This window comes from Muntiacus reevesi, chromosome 11, assembly GCF_963930625.1.
Source record: "Muntiacus reevesi chromosome 11, mMunRee1.1, whole genome shotgun sequence".
NCBI lineage: Eukaryota > Metazoa > Chordata > Mammalia > Artiodactyla > Cervidae > Muntiacus > Muntiacus reevesi.
Genome location: NC_089259.1, coordinates 1,957,388 through 1,975,322, shown reverse-complemented (window position 1 = coordinate 1,975,322; position 17,935 = coordinate 1,957,388). Strand labels below are relative to the sequence as shown.

At 39.7% G+C, this 17,935-nt stretch overlaps 1 protein-coding gene across 5 annotated transcripts in view; it reads right to left on the bottom strand.

The window, feature by feature from the left end:
- The window catches only part of DIAPH3 (diaphanous related formin 3), a 530,180-nt gene that overhangs the window by 471,865 nt on the left and 40,380 nt on the right, over window positions 1-17,935 (bottom strand). For all 5 annotated transcript variants that reach the window (XM_065901830.1, XM_065901832.1, XM_065901833.1 and 2 more), the window contains one exon: window positions 7,927-8,094. In XM_065901830.1, the coding sequence (XP_065757902.1) occupies window positions 7,927-8,094 (168 nt within the window). The remainder of the gene's footprint in view (window positions 1-7,926; window positions 8,095-17,935) is intronic.

Here is a 17,935-nt window from a genome sequence, read left to right as displayed (position 1 = left end):
CTGTCTCACGTTAGATTTTAGGAATATAGAAGAACAGACCTATGATGTCAGCATAGAGAAGGATTTCTTGAAAAATATACTAATGATATATTTAAGACTATTTAAAAATCAAAATGGAGTAACTATGGTTCAGGCATCCAAATGGAACCAGACCATTATAGATGTGGTGGTAGACACATTCCTGCATCACTGAGAATGTGAATTTTCTCTCAACTTTAACAAACTCAAGAACACAACCAACCACTTCAAAACAGTATCTGCTAGCTGCACCTTTGTAGTTTTCTAACAAAAAACAAACCTCACTGCATTCTGGATCGATTCCTTTAGCTCTAACCTTTGTGCTCTGTTGCCTTGCTTAGTCATGCTGGCTCTGTACCTTTGTAAAAAAATGTTGCCTATGGCCTGAAATATACCTGGTAGCCTATTCTTAAGGCTCTACCTCCCATGTTTAACCCTTAAATGTATAACACTTTACTCACTGGGCTTTCCTGGTGGCTCAGCCAGTAAAGAATCTGCCTACAACACAAGAGACCTGGGTTCAATCCCTGTGTTGGGAAGATTCTCTGAAGAAGGGAATTGCTTTTCACTCCAGTATTCTTGCCTGGAGAATCCATGGACAGAGGAATTAAATATTTAATCTTTAAATGTATAACATTTTCATTCATATAGAGAAAAAATGTTGAGGAACAGAAATAACATTTGTCGTTGAAGATTTACAGGAACCATGTGGACAACGGCAAGAACAAAGAGTTTCTGCACCAACAAGTCTGCAATAACCTCCACCTCTTCCAGTATAAGAGCAGCCTGAACTCTAATTCAGATAGGATGGTTCTCTGGGGCCCTAGTCTACCATCTTCTAGACCTGCTGGCTTTCTGAACAAAGTCATTATTCCCTGCCCCAACAGCTTGTCTTTCCACTTATTGAGAAGCAAGAAGCAAGTACCAGCTTGGACTGGGTTAACAGGTTCAAAGTCCATCCCCCTTCACAACTGTGGAATCATTTCAGACCCCAGCCTATCCCTGCTCAACAAGCACCCTTACTTCTTTCCAATTCCAGTTCTAATAACCTTGCAGGATTTTTTGCCTTTCTAAGCCCCAATTTGTAGTCCAAAGGAACATAATTCAAGTGCTCTTTGAATCTATATCTCCTGGGCTACAGTCCTAACAAACCCCAATCTTTATTCAGTCAGGTCTCTGTTTCTCTGAAATGCTGGTTAACAACACAAAAAGAAAGATGGAATTGAAAGGAGTACACCAAGTATTTCAATTAATTTTACATGTGTTCTATTCTTTTTTGTATACCTCAAAAAGAAGGCTGGGATTGAAAAAGCACCCAAAGTATTTCAATTAACATATAGGTTCTACTGCTGCTTGTGTACCTCAAATACCCTATTTGAAAACACCACTGAACAAAAATAGATCCAACTTTATAATATATCTGACAATTGTTTCAAAATTAAATTTTGAATGGCTTTAGTATTATCTGAACTATGTTTCCTCACACTAAAGCTAAAATATGTATTAAATAGCAGGTCATCTAAGCTCTTAATGCCAATGGACACTTCAAACACACGCTTAAGAGACAATGCTAATGGCAATCGATAAATGCACTCTCTCCTACATTACAACAGAGCCTGGTAAACATATTCCCAAGAAAAGATTACAGCATTACTATTCATACTTAAGTACTTTGTGCAATTTTATCAGACCATTTCTTCCATGCTTACAAGTGATGACAGGAAGTCCAGAATTTAAATAATTTTTTTCAAAGTAATTCTGTCATCGCTGGCACTCATTTAATGCCTGTTGATGATCACAGTTTGATAGATGACCTTCCAGCTTTTGTTCTCTCAACATATAGTGAAAGTGAAAAGACAAATACATGAAACTTCTCTTCCTATTCATTATTTTAACATTTTTAAGTTATCCAGCAAACCCAAATTTGATAATTAAAGTTAAGTACCACCAAAACATAGAATTAAAGGTGAAAAGAAATATCAAATCTTAGACAAAAGTTAGAAAGATACACTTAATTCAACAGACAGTTATTTGAGATGATAAACCAGGTGAATAAAGCTACATGGATTTAATCTAGCATAGAGACATATCAAAATAATAAATAAAGGATAAAATTGCACAAGGGACTTACAAGTTCTGAGGAGTGAAAGATCTGGACAATGATCATTTTAAGTCACTGATGAAAAAAACTACAAAAAACACAAATAAGTGGAAAAATATCCTGTGTTCAAATTAGCATAATTAAAATGTCCATCCTATTCAAAGCCATCTATATATTCAATGCAATGCTATCAAGATTCCAACGGTATTCTTTATAGAAAAAAAGAAATAGAACCACCAAAGACTATGAATAACCAAAACAGTCTTGAAAAAGAACAAAGTTGGAGACATTACACATCTCAATTTTGAACTATATTACAAAGCTACAGTAATTAAAACAATACAGTACTGGTATGAAAACAAACCCAGAGAACAACAGAATCAAGAGTACAGAAATAAACCTATGCAATATGATTGACTAATATTTGAAATGGGAGCCAACTATATTCAACGGGGAGAGAGAGTTTCCTTAAAAAAGAAGGAAAAACTGGATAATCACATGTAAATGAAAAAGAGAGAAACTGGACCCCACCTTATACCACTCACAAAAATTAACTCAAAATGTATTAAAGACTTAAATGTAAGACCTGAAACTCTGAAACTCCTAGAAGAAAACATAAAGGAAAAGCTGTCCATGCTGGTTTTGGCAATGAGCTTTTTGAACATGACACCAAAAGCACAAGCTGCAAAAGCAAAAATAAATGTGAAGGATTTTATCAAATTAAATAGCTTCTGCACAGCAAAACAATTTTTAAAATCAACAAAGTTAAAAAGCAACTTGTGAAATGGAGAAAGTATCTGCAAGCTACACATCTGGTAAGAGGTTACTATCCAAAATATATAAAGAACTCATACAACTAAAAAGCAAAGAAATATTATCTGATTAAAATTGGAAAGAACTAAAAAAGCATTTTTCCAAAAAAGTTAAACAAATGGCCAACAGGTACATGAAAAGAGACACAACATGACTAATTACCAGGGAAGTGAAAATCAGAATCACAATGATACCTCACCTCACATGGTTAGAATGGTGTCAAAAAGAAGTACCAAGTGCTGGGGAGAATGTGAAAAAAACGCACTCCTGGTGGAATGCAAATTGTTAAAATCACTGTGGAAAGCAGTAGGAGTATGGCTGTTCCTCGAAAAATTAAAAATAGAACTATCATATGATCCAACAATTCCACTTCTGGCTATTTATCTGAAGAAAGTAAAAACACTTACTTGAGAAGATATCTTCATGCCCCTATTCAATGCAGCATTACTTACAATAGCCAATGTAAAGACACAACTTAAATATCTGTTGAGAAATAAATGGATAAAGAAACTGGTGTGGGTGTTGGGGGGGACAGGGTGGGATGGAACACTATCCAGCCATTAAAAAAGGCAATCTTGCCACCTGTGGCAACACAGACGGGCCCTGAGAGCCCTATGCCAAGTGAAATAAATCAGGCAGAGAAAGACAAGTGTGTATGTTACCACTGAAATGTAGAATCTAAAAATACCAAACTCATAGAAACAGCATTGACTGGTGGTTGCCAGGGGCTGAGGGGCGGGGAAAAGGTCAAGGGGTACAAATTGACAGTTATAAAATGAATCAATTCTTAGGATGTAATGAACAGTATGGTAACTCTAGTTTTACCAAAAAAATCACACTTGAAAGATTTGAAGAGAGTAAATCTTCAACGGTCTCACCACAGGGCAAAAAACAATAATTATGTGAGATGATGGACGTGTTAACTGACCTTATTGTGGCAATCATTTTAAAAAATATACATCTATCAAATCATCACATTGTGTACTTTAAGTTTACACAATACTAAATGTCAATTGTAACTCAATAACACTGGGAAAAAATAAGAAAATGAATTGAGGTTTAACATCTTTTAAAGAGCTCAATTATAGCTGCTCTTTGTAAGAGACACAGCAGACTGTCAGACTATATGGGATATTCTACAATATGAAAGGGCTCCAATTCCCCAGAAGGAGTCTATGGTGAACCAAAGTAGATACAGACATAACAAAAGGGACAGAGGAAATAAAAGGACAGACAGAGGAAGAAACATGGAAAGTAAACCAGAATGAACTGGCTAGAGAGGAGGAAAATCAGGAGAAGGAAGAAAGTGTCCTGACACCCAAGGGAAAACGAGAAACGCAAGAGGCCAGCTATGCAGTGTGACATGCTGCAAGGGGGATATGATGGCTGGAAAGCCACTTGCAGTTAGAGGGGTACACATCTGCAACAAAATGATTCCCAAATGAAGAGCTATGGGTAGACAGCGCCAGAGTAAACTATTCTTTGTGGAGGTCAGGCTCTGAACCGAACTAGACGGGAAGCTAGCACACACTAGCTTCCATGGAGGATACAGATCCTGGAGAGGAGCAGGGCTGGCCGGCTCAGAGGCACTGCACCCCAAAGGGACCCACAAGAGGAACAGGCTTGCGGGAGGCCAGGGAGGAAGGCTCCTCTGCCGCCACCAGTGCCGAGGGAATGACAGGTGACACTGCGAGCAGGAGAGCCGTGGAACTCCACAGGAGAAAGGCGTTTGTAATCACACTGTAATCTCTTATACTGCTAGCCAGGGCCTCCCAGATGGCTCAGTGGGAAAGAATCTGCCTGTCAAGGCAGGAGACACAGGTTCCATCCCTGGGTCGAGAAGATCCCCTGGAGAAGGAAACGGCAACCCACTCCAGTATCCGTGCCTGGGAAATCCCAAGGAGAGAGGAGCCTGGTGGGCTACAGTCTTTGGGGTTGCAAAAGTCAGACATGACTTAGTGACTAAACGACAATAATACCTGTGGCAGGCAAAATGGTCCCCCAAAGGTATCCATGCCCCAAACCCTGGCTTCTGTCAACATGTTAAATCACGTGGCAAAAGGGGCTTTTTTGATGTCCTTAAGGTTACAAACTTTAAATCAGGGGAAGTATTTTGGATTTTCTGGGTGAGCCCAATCTAATACACAAACCCTTAAAAGCAGAGAACTTTCTCCGCATGAAGGCAAGAGATGCCACAGAAGGGGACTCAGAGAGATTCTAAGTGTGAGATGGATCTGGTGTGTCTGAGACTTGAGGGCCCGTGTGAAGGAGAGGAATGGGACCTCTCAAGGCTAGGGCAGCCCCAGATGACGGCCGGCGAGGAAGCTGGTACCCCAGACCTACAACACCTGGGCACTGCATTTTGTCAACAACATGAACTTGGAAGGAAGAGTGTTCCCCCAAAGCCTCTGAAGAAGAGTTCACCCATCCAACACCTTCAGCCTTGTCACCCTAGAGAAGCCAGCTGAGTCGTCCTGGGCTTCAGCCTACAGAACTACGAGGCGATGACGCACTGGTGTGGTTTCAAGCCATCAAACCTGGGGCAGTAAGCTACAGGCAGCAGTAGAACACCAACACGACACTCCAAGACACCAGGGCCAGACAATAGACACCCTTGGCCGGCAGAGTATCCTTGTTCCGCCTCCCTTCACCTCCAAGCTCACCCTGCAGGAGATGCACTGGGTCTGGAGAACAGCGGGGAGGAGAAACGCAGGGCAGGGGACAGAGCAGGGCCCCCCCACGGCCCCACCGAGGGCGCCGCAGGCTCTGAGCAGAGCAGCCCTGAACGGGCAAGGGAGAGGCTTTCTCCAGATAAAAGTTAACTTATTTAAATTAAACTAGGGCTGCGTTATCTTGAAAGCAAATGGAAAACTCTGGGACCTGTGGTGAAAGCTATCTGGCAGCAGGTAGGAATAAGCTGAAAGGGCTGGTTCAAAGAGGCACTGGCTGGAACAAACAGGTCACTTTCAATCTGTACCTGCCACATTCACCTTGGTCAAAAAGCCAGCTACACAGACCCACCATGAGTTCAAGAGCAACCATTGAAATCTGACATCCAGAAATCAAAGTTGTGTATATAGCGATGCTCATGCAACTATTTCATATATCTAAGACCCACAGAGAAACCAAAATGAGCTTTCAGATCAAAATTCTCCTTTCACTGGATGAAAATGTCGGAAAAAAAGCCCTTAAGAAGTAGCAGAACTAAAAACTCATCATTACTTTTTAAAAGTGCACTAAAACTGTTACCCAGAGACCAACTAAATCATTTTCTAAATAAAAGTGAAGTAAGTACGAATGTTGAAGGATGATACTGTACTTCGCATTCATTAAGCAATCAAGTCAGCACACTGTCTCTCAAAGGACCATCGTGAGGAGGAAAAAGAGGTGTTTTCAAAACAAAGTTTTTACTTCATGCAAAAAAAAATCATCTAAGTACCTGTGAGAACATTATATAAGTTTTTTAAACTGTACAATGCCAAGACAAAGAATCTAGACACAACTTTTAAATGAAACCTCAAAAAAAAAATAAATGAAACCTCATTTTGTCAAATGCCAAAAAACAAAAATGGCAGAGTATTCAACGTTGCTTCCTCTGAAGGATTTTGATTAATAAAAATGGTACAGATAGGCAAAGCCAAAAATAAACCCCAACCTAAATCTAGCATCCTCCCCAGACCTAGAAATAGCTTTAAATGTGTCAGAGATGTGGTACTCTGCTTGACAAGCCTGAGAAATACCAGTTGAGTTCACATTTAAAGGAGGAGAAAGGCCCTTCTCAGCTTCAGAATCTCCAAGTTCCCCCTGCAATGTATTGTGATATTGTCAAGGTATCAGAAAGGAAAAGAAGAACCCAGTCCTTATTTCTTTTAAAGCCTTTAATTGTGACAAACTCACTCACTTAGCAAATTGGCAGTCCTGCGAAAGCAATAATTCACTTTACTTCTGCTGAGTAAAGTGAATGTGACTGCAAAAGATCTTCTGCTAACAGGGAGACCTGTTTAAGATTTAAAAAGTGATCTGGTCCAGTTATTAAATACGTAAATACTACAAAGATGCCAATATCCATCTGCCCTGTTCATATAAATAAACTAATACTCTTAGCTGGGAGAAGGGTAAGACTAACAGAAAAACACTTCTAAAGTCATCATGTTCAGAACAGAACACCATCCACTACGTTCTGCACTTCTTCTGTGGTTACACTTTAACAGTGTGTGGTGAGCCTTCGCGAATGCCCGTCACTGGCCTCCTTGCTCCACTTACTCAGATGACACCAGCAACTCTGATACAGGAAGAAAACTGTCTGAACAAGGCGCACCAAAACAGCACCATTCCAGAATCTCACAGACAATTCAGGCAGCAGCTCAAACACACGATGCATGAATGAGGGGGCACTTTACTAACTTGAGTCCTCAATGGCAGTCTTGAAGAAATCTGCCTTATACAAGTCTCATAAACAGATGCAAAGGCTAGCAAAAAAAAAAAAAGGTTACATTCTCTTTGTTCTGGACTGAAATTATATTAACTCATGGCTACAGAAGTTACAGGGCACACCCCAAAGCAAGTGAGTTCAAGTGTCTGCAGACTTAACTGCTGCAGGACTATGCAAACATGGTTGTTACTGTGAGAACTAAGCGCTCAAACAAGGTCCAAAAGTCAGCACACTCAACAACACACACAGCCAAGCGCTAAGACTGTCCTCAATGCAACCGAACCAGACATACCACCTAGATAATCTATCTAAGATACAGGTATATCATTTGATACTTTGGAGAGTTTATGCTTTTATGTACTTCTGTGTAAAACAACTGGCATGACACTTTTCTTCAGATTCTTATTTTTGTAATCCTAAAACTCTCTATGCCTTGAGTGCTATCTTAATGACATCAGAAATAACCTATGCAACCTAAGTTTCAGACACGTTTAGTTCCATGAACATAAGCCAAAGCTAAGGTTTTTACATCAAACATTTTATAATGAATCAAAATTCTTACCATCATCTTTTCAAAAAGCTCTAAAATTTCCCTCTCGGACAGTGGTTTTGGAATGTTTTCATTCATTTCTGAAGAGCAATCATTGTTTGAAAACGCAGTCCTCAGGTTGGAAAGTGGAGGCCTCTCTTTCTTGCTCCCTGGAATTCTTATGCTGGCAAATCTATCCATCTATGAAGAAAGATAAAATAAAAAGCACATATGTAAGTATTCCCTTCTCAACAACACTTATTTAATTTCCAAAATGAAAAAACAGGGTCAGTTATATCATCACCGTGATTTCATCAGGAGGCATTCAATTTAGCACGTAAAATTTAAGATTAAAAAAAATAATAAATATAAAAATAAGTGAAGTCTTCATAACCATCCTGTCTGAAGGCAGGAGAGACAACCTCAAAAGAATCCTTCCAATCTTAAGATTATAGAATGAAGACTTTAATGATAAATGACCTTTGCTACAGATTAACAAAATTAAGCATTTTTACAAAGGTAATTTAGCTAATTTGGTGGTTTAGTTGCTAAGTCGTGTCTGACTCTTACAACCCCATGGACTGTAGCCCGCCAGGATCCTCCGTCCATGGGGTTCTCCAGGCAAGAATACTGGAGTGGGCTGCCATTTCCTTTTCCAGAGGGTCCTCCCAACGCAGGAACTGAACCCAGGCCTCCTGCATTGCAGGTGGACTCTTTATCGACTGAGCCACGAGGGAAGCCCAGCTAATTTGGCGGCTGGCAATCACACTGGTACTCAGAGTTCACCCTCGAGTCCCCTCCTCCAGCGTCCTTTTCATAGCACATACTACACTCGAACTGAGAGGGGATGGGGGGACGTGATTTAGGCACTTTGAGAATTAAATTTTACTTACATCTCCATAGCTTGACCTGAGAGACATCACATTTCTCTTTACTCAGATTAGTCTATATTTGAACTTTATGAACAACTACAGGGTAGACTTGGAGAAGGAAATGGCAGCCCACTCCAGCATTCTTGCCTGGAGAACCCCATGGACGGAGGGGCCTGGTGGGCTCACAAGTCCACGGGGTCACAAGAGTCGGACACAACTTAGCGACTAAACCACCACCACCACAGAGTAGACTGAAGCCTCAAGAAATAAAACTGGATTTTTACTGCAAAGAGATTTCTTCTACAATTGTATCAACAAATAGTTCACGGATACTTGAAAACGCATAGATTAGTTTACAAAGCTAATTGTTCATTCATTGAAAATAGCGTGAATTTAGCAAGTTCTGTTCCTCACAGAGAATCCAGACATACACAGTGTTTCAAGTGGCAACCATCAAAAAGAGAAAGAAGGGTACGTAAAAACACTATGATTCTGGAACTGTTCAGAATAACTGTGCGCACATTAAGCTACTGTTTTCACCATCCAGTGTGGAAGACAGGGTTAGGGTTAGGGTTAGGGTTAGGACATGTGTAGTACATAAACCTGCACTATTCACTGTGGCAGCCACGTGTGGTTATTAAAACATAAACTAAATTTTAAAACTCAGTTCCTTTGCTGCCTGAGTCACATACCAAGTGTTCAAGAACCACAAGAGACTAGTGGCTCCCATATTGGTCAAAGCGTATAAAGTACACTCCTATCATAACAGAGGTTCTACTGAATAGATCTACTAGGGCCCATTAAAGAAGCATAACACTTAAATTCCCTATTTAAAAAGACAGTAAGTCACAGTATTGATCATTCACTTCACTAAAGAAATGGGATTTTTGCAAATAATACTGTTCTGTGCTTAGGTGCTCAGTCATGTCCAACTCTTTGCAACCCCATGGACTGCAGCAAGTCAGGCTCCTCTGTCCATGGAGATTCTCCAGGCAAGAAGGTCCGAGTGGGTGCCATGCCCTCCTCCCGCGTATCTTCCCAACCCAGGGATTGAACCCAGGTCTCACACATTGTATGAGGACTCTTTACCAGCTGAGCCACAAGGGAAGCCTTCAAATAATAATATGCAAAGATAATAACACTTTTCTTTCAAAACAGGTCTTTAAATTCACTTTGAAGATAATCCTAAGGAAAAATACCATGTACTGTATATACTCACACAATGGCCCATCTAACAGGAGCTAAACGTTAAAGTACTAATAACACGACAGCTTCTGGCAGGATTACAGAGTAGTCCACAACACCACTGCTCTCATCCTAACAAGCAAAACAAGCCAGACACCCTACAGAATTCTTCTCACTGTTGTTTTCAACCCCTCAGGAAGCTGAGGACACAAGGGAACCGGCACAAATAAACACTGGGAGGAAACAGAGTGCTCTCATCCCTGACGACAGCTGTAGAAGAAGGACAAATGCAGAAAGGCAAAGAAAAACCAGCCAAGTTTTTAACGAACTATTCACAGCCACATGAGCACTGGCATGAGAGATTAGACTTCCAGGTCCAGGGTCATGAAGTCCCAGCCACAGAGCGAGTCTGCACCCTCTGACCAACTCTTTCCCTCAAGTCTTCACACACTGCAGGACGTAGATGCCGAAAGCCGAACACGGGGATGCTCCCTAAGGCGGGAGAGGCCTCTCCCAGTGCAAAGCAGCTGCCGGCCAAAGCCTCTGGACCAGCCAGAAGACCTGAGAGAAACCCAGACCTTCAGAGAGCAAACGCCAGCTGCTATCTGAAGGCTGGGGGCAGGACACCAAGTCTCTGAAGAAAGAGAGCCAGCAATGGAACTGAAAACAAAAAAAGAACACTACAGAAATCCTAAAAATGGGCATCAAGACTTTAAAGCAGAAAGAGATATTCCATGGTTTCCAAAGCCAAAGTTCAACTGTTAATGCCAAAAAGCAAATTGCCAGACTCTCATTAGCACTCAGATCCCAAGTCCACAAAGCATTTGAGGCCACAGACAAGCTGAATAAAACTCAAGCAGCAGGAAAAGCAAACGCAGCTCAACTAGAGATCACAGAGACACAGCCCCCATTCCAAGAGTTTGAAAGAAGAGCATGCCCTCTCTTGGAAGCAAATATTACTTAATTTCTACTGTAATTAAATAAAATGTCCACCACAAAATCAAATGTTGCTACACACAAAGGAGCAAAAAATATGGCCCACAGTCAAAAGAAGTGACGGAGAGATAGCCTAGAGGGCAGAATTACTAGACAGACTATTTAAAAGAAGATTTATAAAAATAATGATAAAGGATATAATGAAATTCCCACCATGCAGTGGGGAATTTCAGTAGCAAATCATGGACCCTATTTTTTTTAATCTATTAGAATGAAAAGTGTATCAGAAATGAAGAATTCATTAGGTGGGCTTGAAAAGAAGCTAAACATTGCGAAGAACTGGTGAACCTAAACACAGATCAATAGAAAGCATTCAAACTGAAACAAACAACCAAAAAAAACACAGAATAACCAATATTCATGATACAATATGAAATGCTGTAACACAAGTGTAACTGGGGTCCCCAGCAGAAGAGAAAGAGTATTATAAATATAGATATAGATATATACATATATGTATATCAATTCACAGAGAAGCTCAGCAATCCCCAGAAAAAATACAAAACAAGCAAACAAAAAACCCATACATAGGAACCTCACAGTCAAACTACTGAAAATTAAAAATAAAGGGCAAACCATAAATATACAGCCAAAGAAAAAAAGACATTATATACAGAACAAAAATGATACAGATTTCTCACCAGAAACAATGCCAGCAAAAGACAACCGAATGGCATCGTCGAGGAACTGAAAGAAAAATAATCTCACCCTAGAATTCAGTGTCTAGTAAAAACACTTTTCATAAACAGAAGCAAAATAAAGACATTTGCAGGAGGGCAAAAGCTGAGAGAATCTGTCTACAGCAGACTTCCACTACAAAAAGTGTCAAAAGAGGTTTTTCATGCAGAATTGATGGAAATGGAATACCAAATATACAAAAAGAAATAAAGAGCAAGTCAGTGATACAAAAATAAATGAGCGATGTGAATGTAAATAACTTAAACAACAATCACAGCGAGGAGACAAGCACATAAACAGGTAATTATACCCATGTGGAAAATGTAATAAGAAGTGTACACAATGTAGCGAAAGAAAAGGGCAGCTGACTCACCAACACAGAACCTCCCTGCTGTGAGACAGCTCAGAAACACGAGATTATTTCACATGAATGTGTCCAGAAGTTATATCTCTACAGACATCAGTACTTCAATTCTTGATACTTGTTTTAAAAAACTAGGGACATCGAACAGTTGTTTTAAGAAATGGGGCTGGTTCCTCAGGCTTTTGAATCACTACTTCATTGCCATCGCTTCTATACACATAACAACAACCCTTGAGTGTAGAAACTATACTGACTCCTCTTCACACCACACATACAGACACACACACAGTTAATTAATATGCTAAACTTATAAGGAAGCAAAATTAAGCAAAACACTATTAATGCAACATCAATATTATAAATGTAAACATGTCAATGAATGGGAAGAGTAAGCTTAAGCAATTCACAAGCTAATTTATGAATACTTAACTTCCAACAGTGGTAGAAGAAATCAAAATTTTAGTTTTCACCAAAAATCAAAATGCTTTAAAATAAAAATTTCTAAAAGTCATAAAAATAACAATAATTATTGAGTCCATTCTTTATCTACACACTGTACTAAGAGACTGAAATGAAGCATCATTCATTAAACAAATGAATGCATTTGTTTAATTCTTCAAGGAGGAAACTACTTGTTTAAATAACAAAAAACAATCTCCAAAACACTTGTATACATAAAAATGTCATGCTATTTAGACTACAGTGACAGACTTTATTTTCTTGTGCCCCAAAATCACTGTGGACAGTGACTGCAGCCATGAAATGAAAAGACACCTGCTCCTTGGAAGAAAAGCTATTACAAACCTAGACAGTATACTAAAAAGCAGAGACATCACTTTGCCAACAAAGGTCCATATAGACAAAGCTATGGTTTTTGCAGTAGTCATGTATGAATGCGAGAGTTGGACCCTAAAGAAGGCTGAGCGCCAAAGAACTGATGCTTTCAAACTGTGGTGCTGGAGAAGACTCTTGAGATTCCCTTGAACAGCAAGGAGATCAAACTAGTCAATACGGAAGGAAATCAGCCATGAATATTCACTGGAAGGACTGAAGCTGAAGCTCCATTACTTTGGCCACTGAGGTGAAGAGCCAATTCATTGAAAAACACCCTGATGCTGGGAAAGATTGAAGGCAGGAGGAGAAGAGGATGACAGAGAATGAGATGGTTGGATGGCATCACCGGCTCAATGGACATGAGTTTGGGTAAACTCTGGGAGTTGGTGACGGACAGGGAGGACTGGCGTGCTGCAGTCCATGGGGTCGCAAAGAGTCGGACACGAGTGATTGACTGAACAGCAAATTTAGACTACAAAATAGCACAAAGAAAAATTTAAAAATCAATGCATTATGATTTTAGACATAGAACTGCATTTGTATCAATAAATAATACTACAATTTGTACAATAATAATACAGAATTAGCACATCTCCACCATATGCTTAGCACCTAAACTCTGGGGGAGGGTTGGCTTTTATCCAAGTGTTGAGACAAATGTGCACCAGATCGCTAGCCTAGCTAGCTAATAACAAGATAGCAAAAATAAGCACATCCCTCTTCTAACTCCTAAATCTATAGATGAAAAAAAAAAAATCAGTGTTTCATAATTTCAATGCTTTTATTTTCCTAGATCAGAAAGGAATGAAAGACAAAATAAGGAAGGAGCCATAGGAGAAAAATAAATACAATCCCTCCTCCTATACTAGAACATACAGTAAACTGAATTTGTTGAAGACCTCAGGGTTAAAGTAAAAACATTACCAGGTATGTGATGCTCTATCGAGTGCTACAAGTAGATTCCAAATACTGTGGGCACTATTACAAAGCTAGGTAAAGAGTGAACATTATTATCAAATCAGTGTAAATGTTCTAAGGAAGTTTTTATCTTTTTTTAAATGGATGATTCTATGACTCTACTCATAAATAGGGGGGAAAAAAATCACTCCTAATTCATTTTTCATGGAATCATACACACAATTTGCTTAAAGCAATTCACAAGAGAACATAAAAGCAAACTTTGAAAATAGTTTTGTACATAAAAACACGACAGAAATCACCATTGTACTCTGTTCATTGACTGCTGTTTGCATTTGGCAATTTGGTTGCAACTGTATGTACTTTACAATGTGCACTTGGATGGCTACTCCTAATTTCATGTGAAATTCTCTTAAAGTTTATATAGAAACACAACCCAAGTAGGCGAAGTATACAGTTTGCCTTTGTTGAAGAGCTGGTTAAATATACAGAAGACTGAGGGAATCCCATTATGCTATTTGGAGGTGGTACACACAATTAATATGGCTTCAGCTGTGTCTGGGGTGTACTGGATTTTATAAATTAATATCACTTATCCTCAGGGGAAGTTAAATGAGCACCCTACTGAGTATTACCTCACACTGATAATCAGTAATGACAGTTTAAAAAATTAATTAAACCAAAAACAGGCTCTAAAAAACTATCTGGATGTTTAGTTATTTTATAACACTGCAAGACTGAAAACACACTTTTTACTGTTATAATGTTTTTCAATACTAACAGAGTAGTGATCCTTTTTATATTTAAAACAAAAGGAAGATATGAAATTATTAGTCCTTTTAGAACTTGAAAAGACAGAAAAACTATGTGTGATCATAAACACACATTCTTAGAATCCAGAAGGGAGAAGATATTTTCATGCAATCCAGGAGAATTATTAAACAAATAAACGTTCATTTTAAATATTGAATCAATTTTATTTGAACACATACCTGAAATCAAAAAAAAAAACAAAAAGCCACTCAAAATTATCAACTGCAATCCTGCACTACATTTAAGAAGAGAAAAAAGCCTAACAGCTAAAATAACCTGGCGTTTAATTAGCTTTATTACTAACCAAGCAACTTGCTGATTAAAAATGGAACTCCAGAGTCTGAATTCTGAATCCTGCCCAACCCCTCACTTGCTGGGTTACCCTAACCAAATCCCTCAAATTTCCACAATGGTATCTTTGTTGAAGAACTGGTTAAATTCACAGAAGACTGAGGAAATGCCATTATAATGCTATCTGCAGGAGGGATGCCACGCTTAATTAATATGGCAGTGAGCTGTTAATAGAAATAAAAGTACCTCTCACCTCTCAGTGTCAGGTTAAAAGGCGGGCCACTCCATCTAAAGCAGCATATGAGCCCACTCACATCCCTACCTGTCAGAGCACACGGTTTATTTCCTCTATCTGCACTGAGCATGACTTAAGAAAGCCTGTCATTTTCTTCTGTAATTGCTGACTCTGCCTCTCTCCCGCTAAACTGTCAAGTGCCATGCTAGACAAATCATCAGCTGTCTTAGCTGTGCTGGCCAGTCTCGAGGACAGCCCTCAGGGATCCCCTGACTTACGTAAGCAACAGCACACTGAAAATTATGGAGTGTCATTTCAAGACCAGGTCACAAAAGACATTACAGCTTTTGTCTTGCTCCTTCTGGGGTGACTCACTCTAGGATATGCCTGTTGCCAGATCACAAGGACACTCAAGAAGAATTAGGGGGAGGCCCACAGGGCAAAGAACTGAGCTAACAAAGCTAGAGAAGCAGGGAGGCATCGTGCCGACAGCCACGTGTGTGAGCCATCCCAAAAGCCCCAGTCAACCTTCAGCTGATGAGAGCTCTAGCCAACATCTTCACTGCAACCTCATGAGACTCCAAGCCACAACCACCCAGCCTAGCAACTTCCAAACTCCTGCCCCACAGAAACAGTATGAGATGATAAATGTTTGCTGCTCTGGCTTAGTTTGTTACACAGCAGCAGATAACTGACAGCACCACTGTGTGTTCAGCCTACAAAACAGCAGTTGGCAGGCAGCTAGCACCGAAAGTATGACTAGCAATTACTGGATGACAAATATATAACATACAGTCCCACCCCACAGATTACCACTTGGGGGAGAATACAGTAACTAATCACAAATCAAAGTAAAATACTCTAAATGCCCTCAAATAAATTAGCAACAGATAGAGACCAGTGATTAACTCTGGGGTAGAGAAGGAACCTCAAAAGAGTCTTTGGAAAGGGATGCATAGGAAACCAGGTGAGGCTAAATCAGAAATACAGGAGATGGTGCAGGTTAACAGCTAAAGAGTTCCATGATCTTTGCTAAAATGCTAGTGACATCACTGTCACAAAGAGACATCTTTCTGGGGAGAAAAACTGACCATTCACTGTTTCAAGTGGATAAGCTAAGCATCTCAGTCATAGGTACACTCTTATCAACTGGTAACAATTCCCACCAACCTACCAACTGCTACACCCTACCTTCAATGCTCCTAAATATTACAAATGACCATTTCCCACTTTTAAATTGTATTACTGAAATTTATAAAAAGTTCTCTAGCCAGAGGATTCTTTGAAAAGATTAAAATGTATCACCGCCTCCCCAAAATTACTTACTTACAATGATTTGTTCACATTTAGATTTTATGTAGTATTTTAATATCATTAAGAGAGAAATACACTTAACAGTTATAATCTTGAAATTCCTTTAAATTGCTTGAAAATAAGTTATGCCATGAAATTAAAAGACACTGCTCCTTGGAAGAAAAGCCAAGACAAAACTAGACAGCATATTCAAAAGCAGAGACATTACTTGGCCAACAAAAGTCCGTCCAGTCAAAGCTGTGGTTTTTCCTGTAGTCGTGTACGGATGTGAGAGTTGGACCATAAAGATGGCTAAGCACTGAAGAACTGATGCTTTTGAACTGTGGTGTTGGAGAAGACTCTTGAGAGTCTCCTGGACTTCAAGGAGATACAACCGGTCCCTCATAAAGGAAATCTGTCCTGAATATTCATTGGAAGGACTGATGCTGAAGCTGAAGCTCCAATACTTTGACCACCTGATGCACAGAGTCAACTCACTGGAAAAGACCCTGATGCTGGGAAAGACTGAAGGCAGGAGAATGGGACAACAGAGGATGAGATGGTTGGATGGCATTACCAACTTGATGGACGTGAGTTTGAGCAAACTCCAGGAGTTGGTGATTTGACAGGGAAGCCTGGTGTGCTGCAGTCCATGGGGTTCAAAGAGTCAGATAAGACTGAGCAACTGAACTGAACTGAATATGCAATATGTATTCCACGGCCAAGTGCCATATGCAGAGTAGCCAGTGGAAATGCCCACATAGGAAAGAGGCTTTCCTTATCTGTGATAAAGTCATAGACCCAAACCTACTGTTCATATCCTTGGCTGTTCATTTGGTTTTTTGTTTTGCTTATGTGTATAATTTTTTAAAATACTAAATTTTGCTTAAAGCTTAATTTAAAAGATTTAATCCTTTCCCCATTATGTTCAATTATACCATGAATTCTCCCACAGACCCCTTGGTGGTCCACGGACCCCAGAGTAAGTGTCCCTGGTATGTAGGGATGGAATAATAACAGAAATAGTGGTGTAAAAGGAAGGAACTTAAGTTCTAGTGCCTGCAATGAATCAATGGGAGGGACAAGATGACCCACAGTTGAGACTAACAAGGAGAAATGCAATAGAAATGCTCAAGAAGAGCTGAAAGCTTTTGAGGGAAAAAGTCACCAGGAAAATAAGGTCTTCAAATAACCCCTAGGTTTCAAGTACAGCAACAAGGAAAGCAAACATTCAAAGATGACAGACTTTGAGTTCCAGAGGGCAAAGTAGGAGGGTTTTTGAAGGCTTTAGAAGTTGGGAAATACTGTCAGATTAGAAAAATACATGGACCTGGACTGGGGGAGAAGCATACAGATGTATACTAAAGATGTGGACCTCTGAGGTTGTCTCCAGTCAGCAGAAAAGTGATTTGAACTATAATAACTTTAATGAAAATTAACCAGGAAACATAAATCAAACCAAGTGGACCGTATCTTAATTCATCTTGCCTCTGGCCTCTGCCCTACCACTACTAACCTGCTGCAGGCCACCTGGACAATCGGTACAGCCTCCTAACGGCTCCA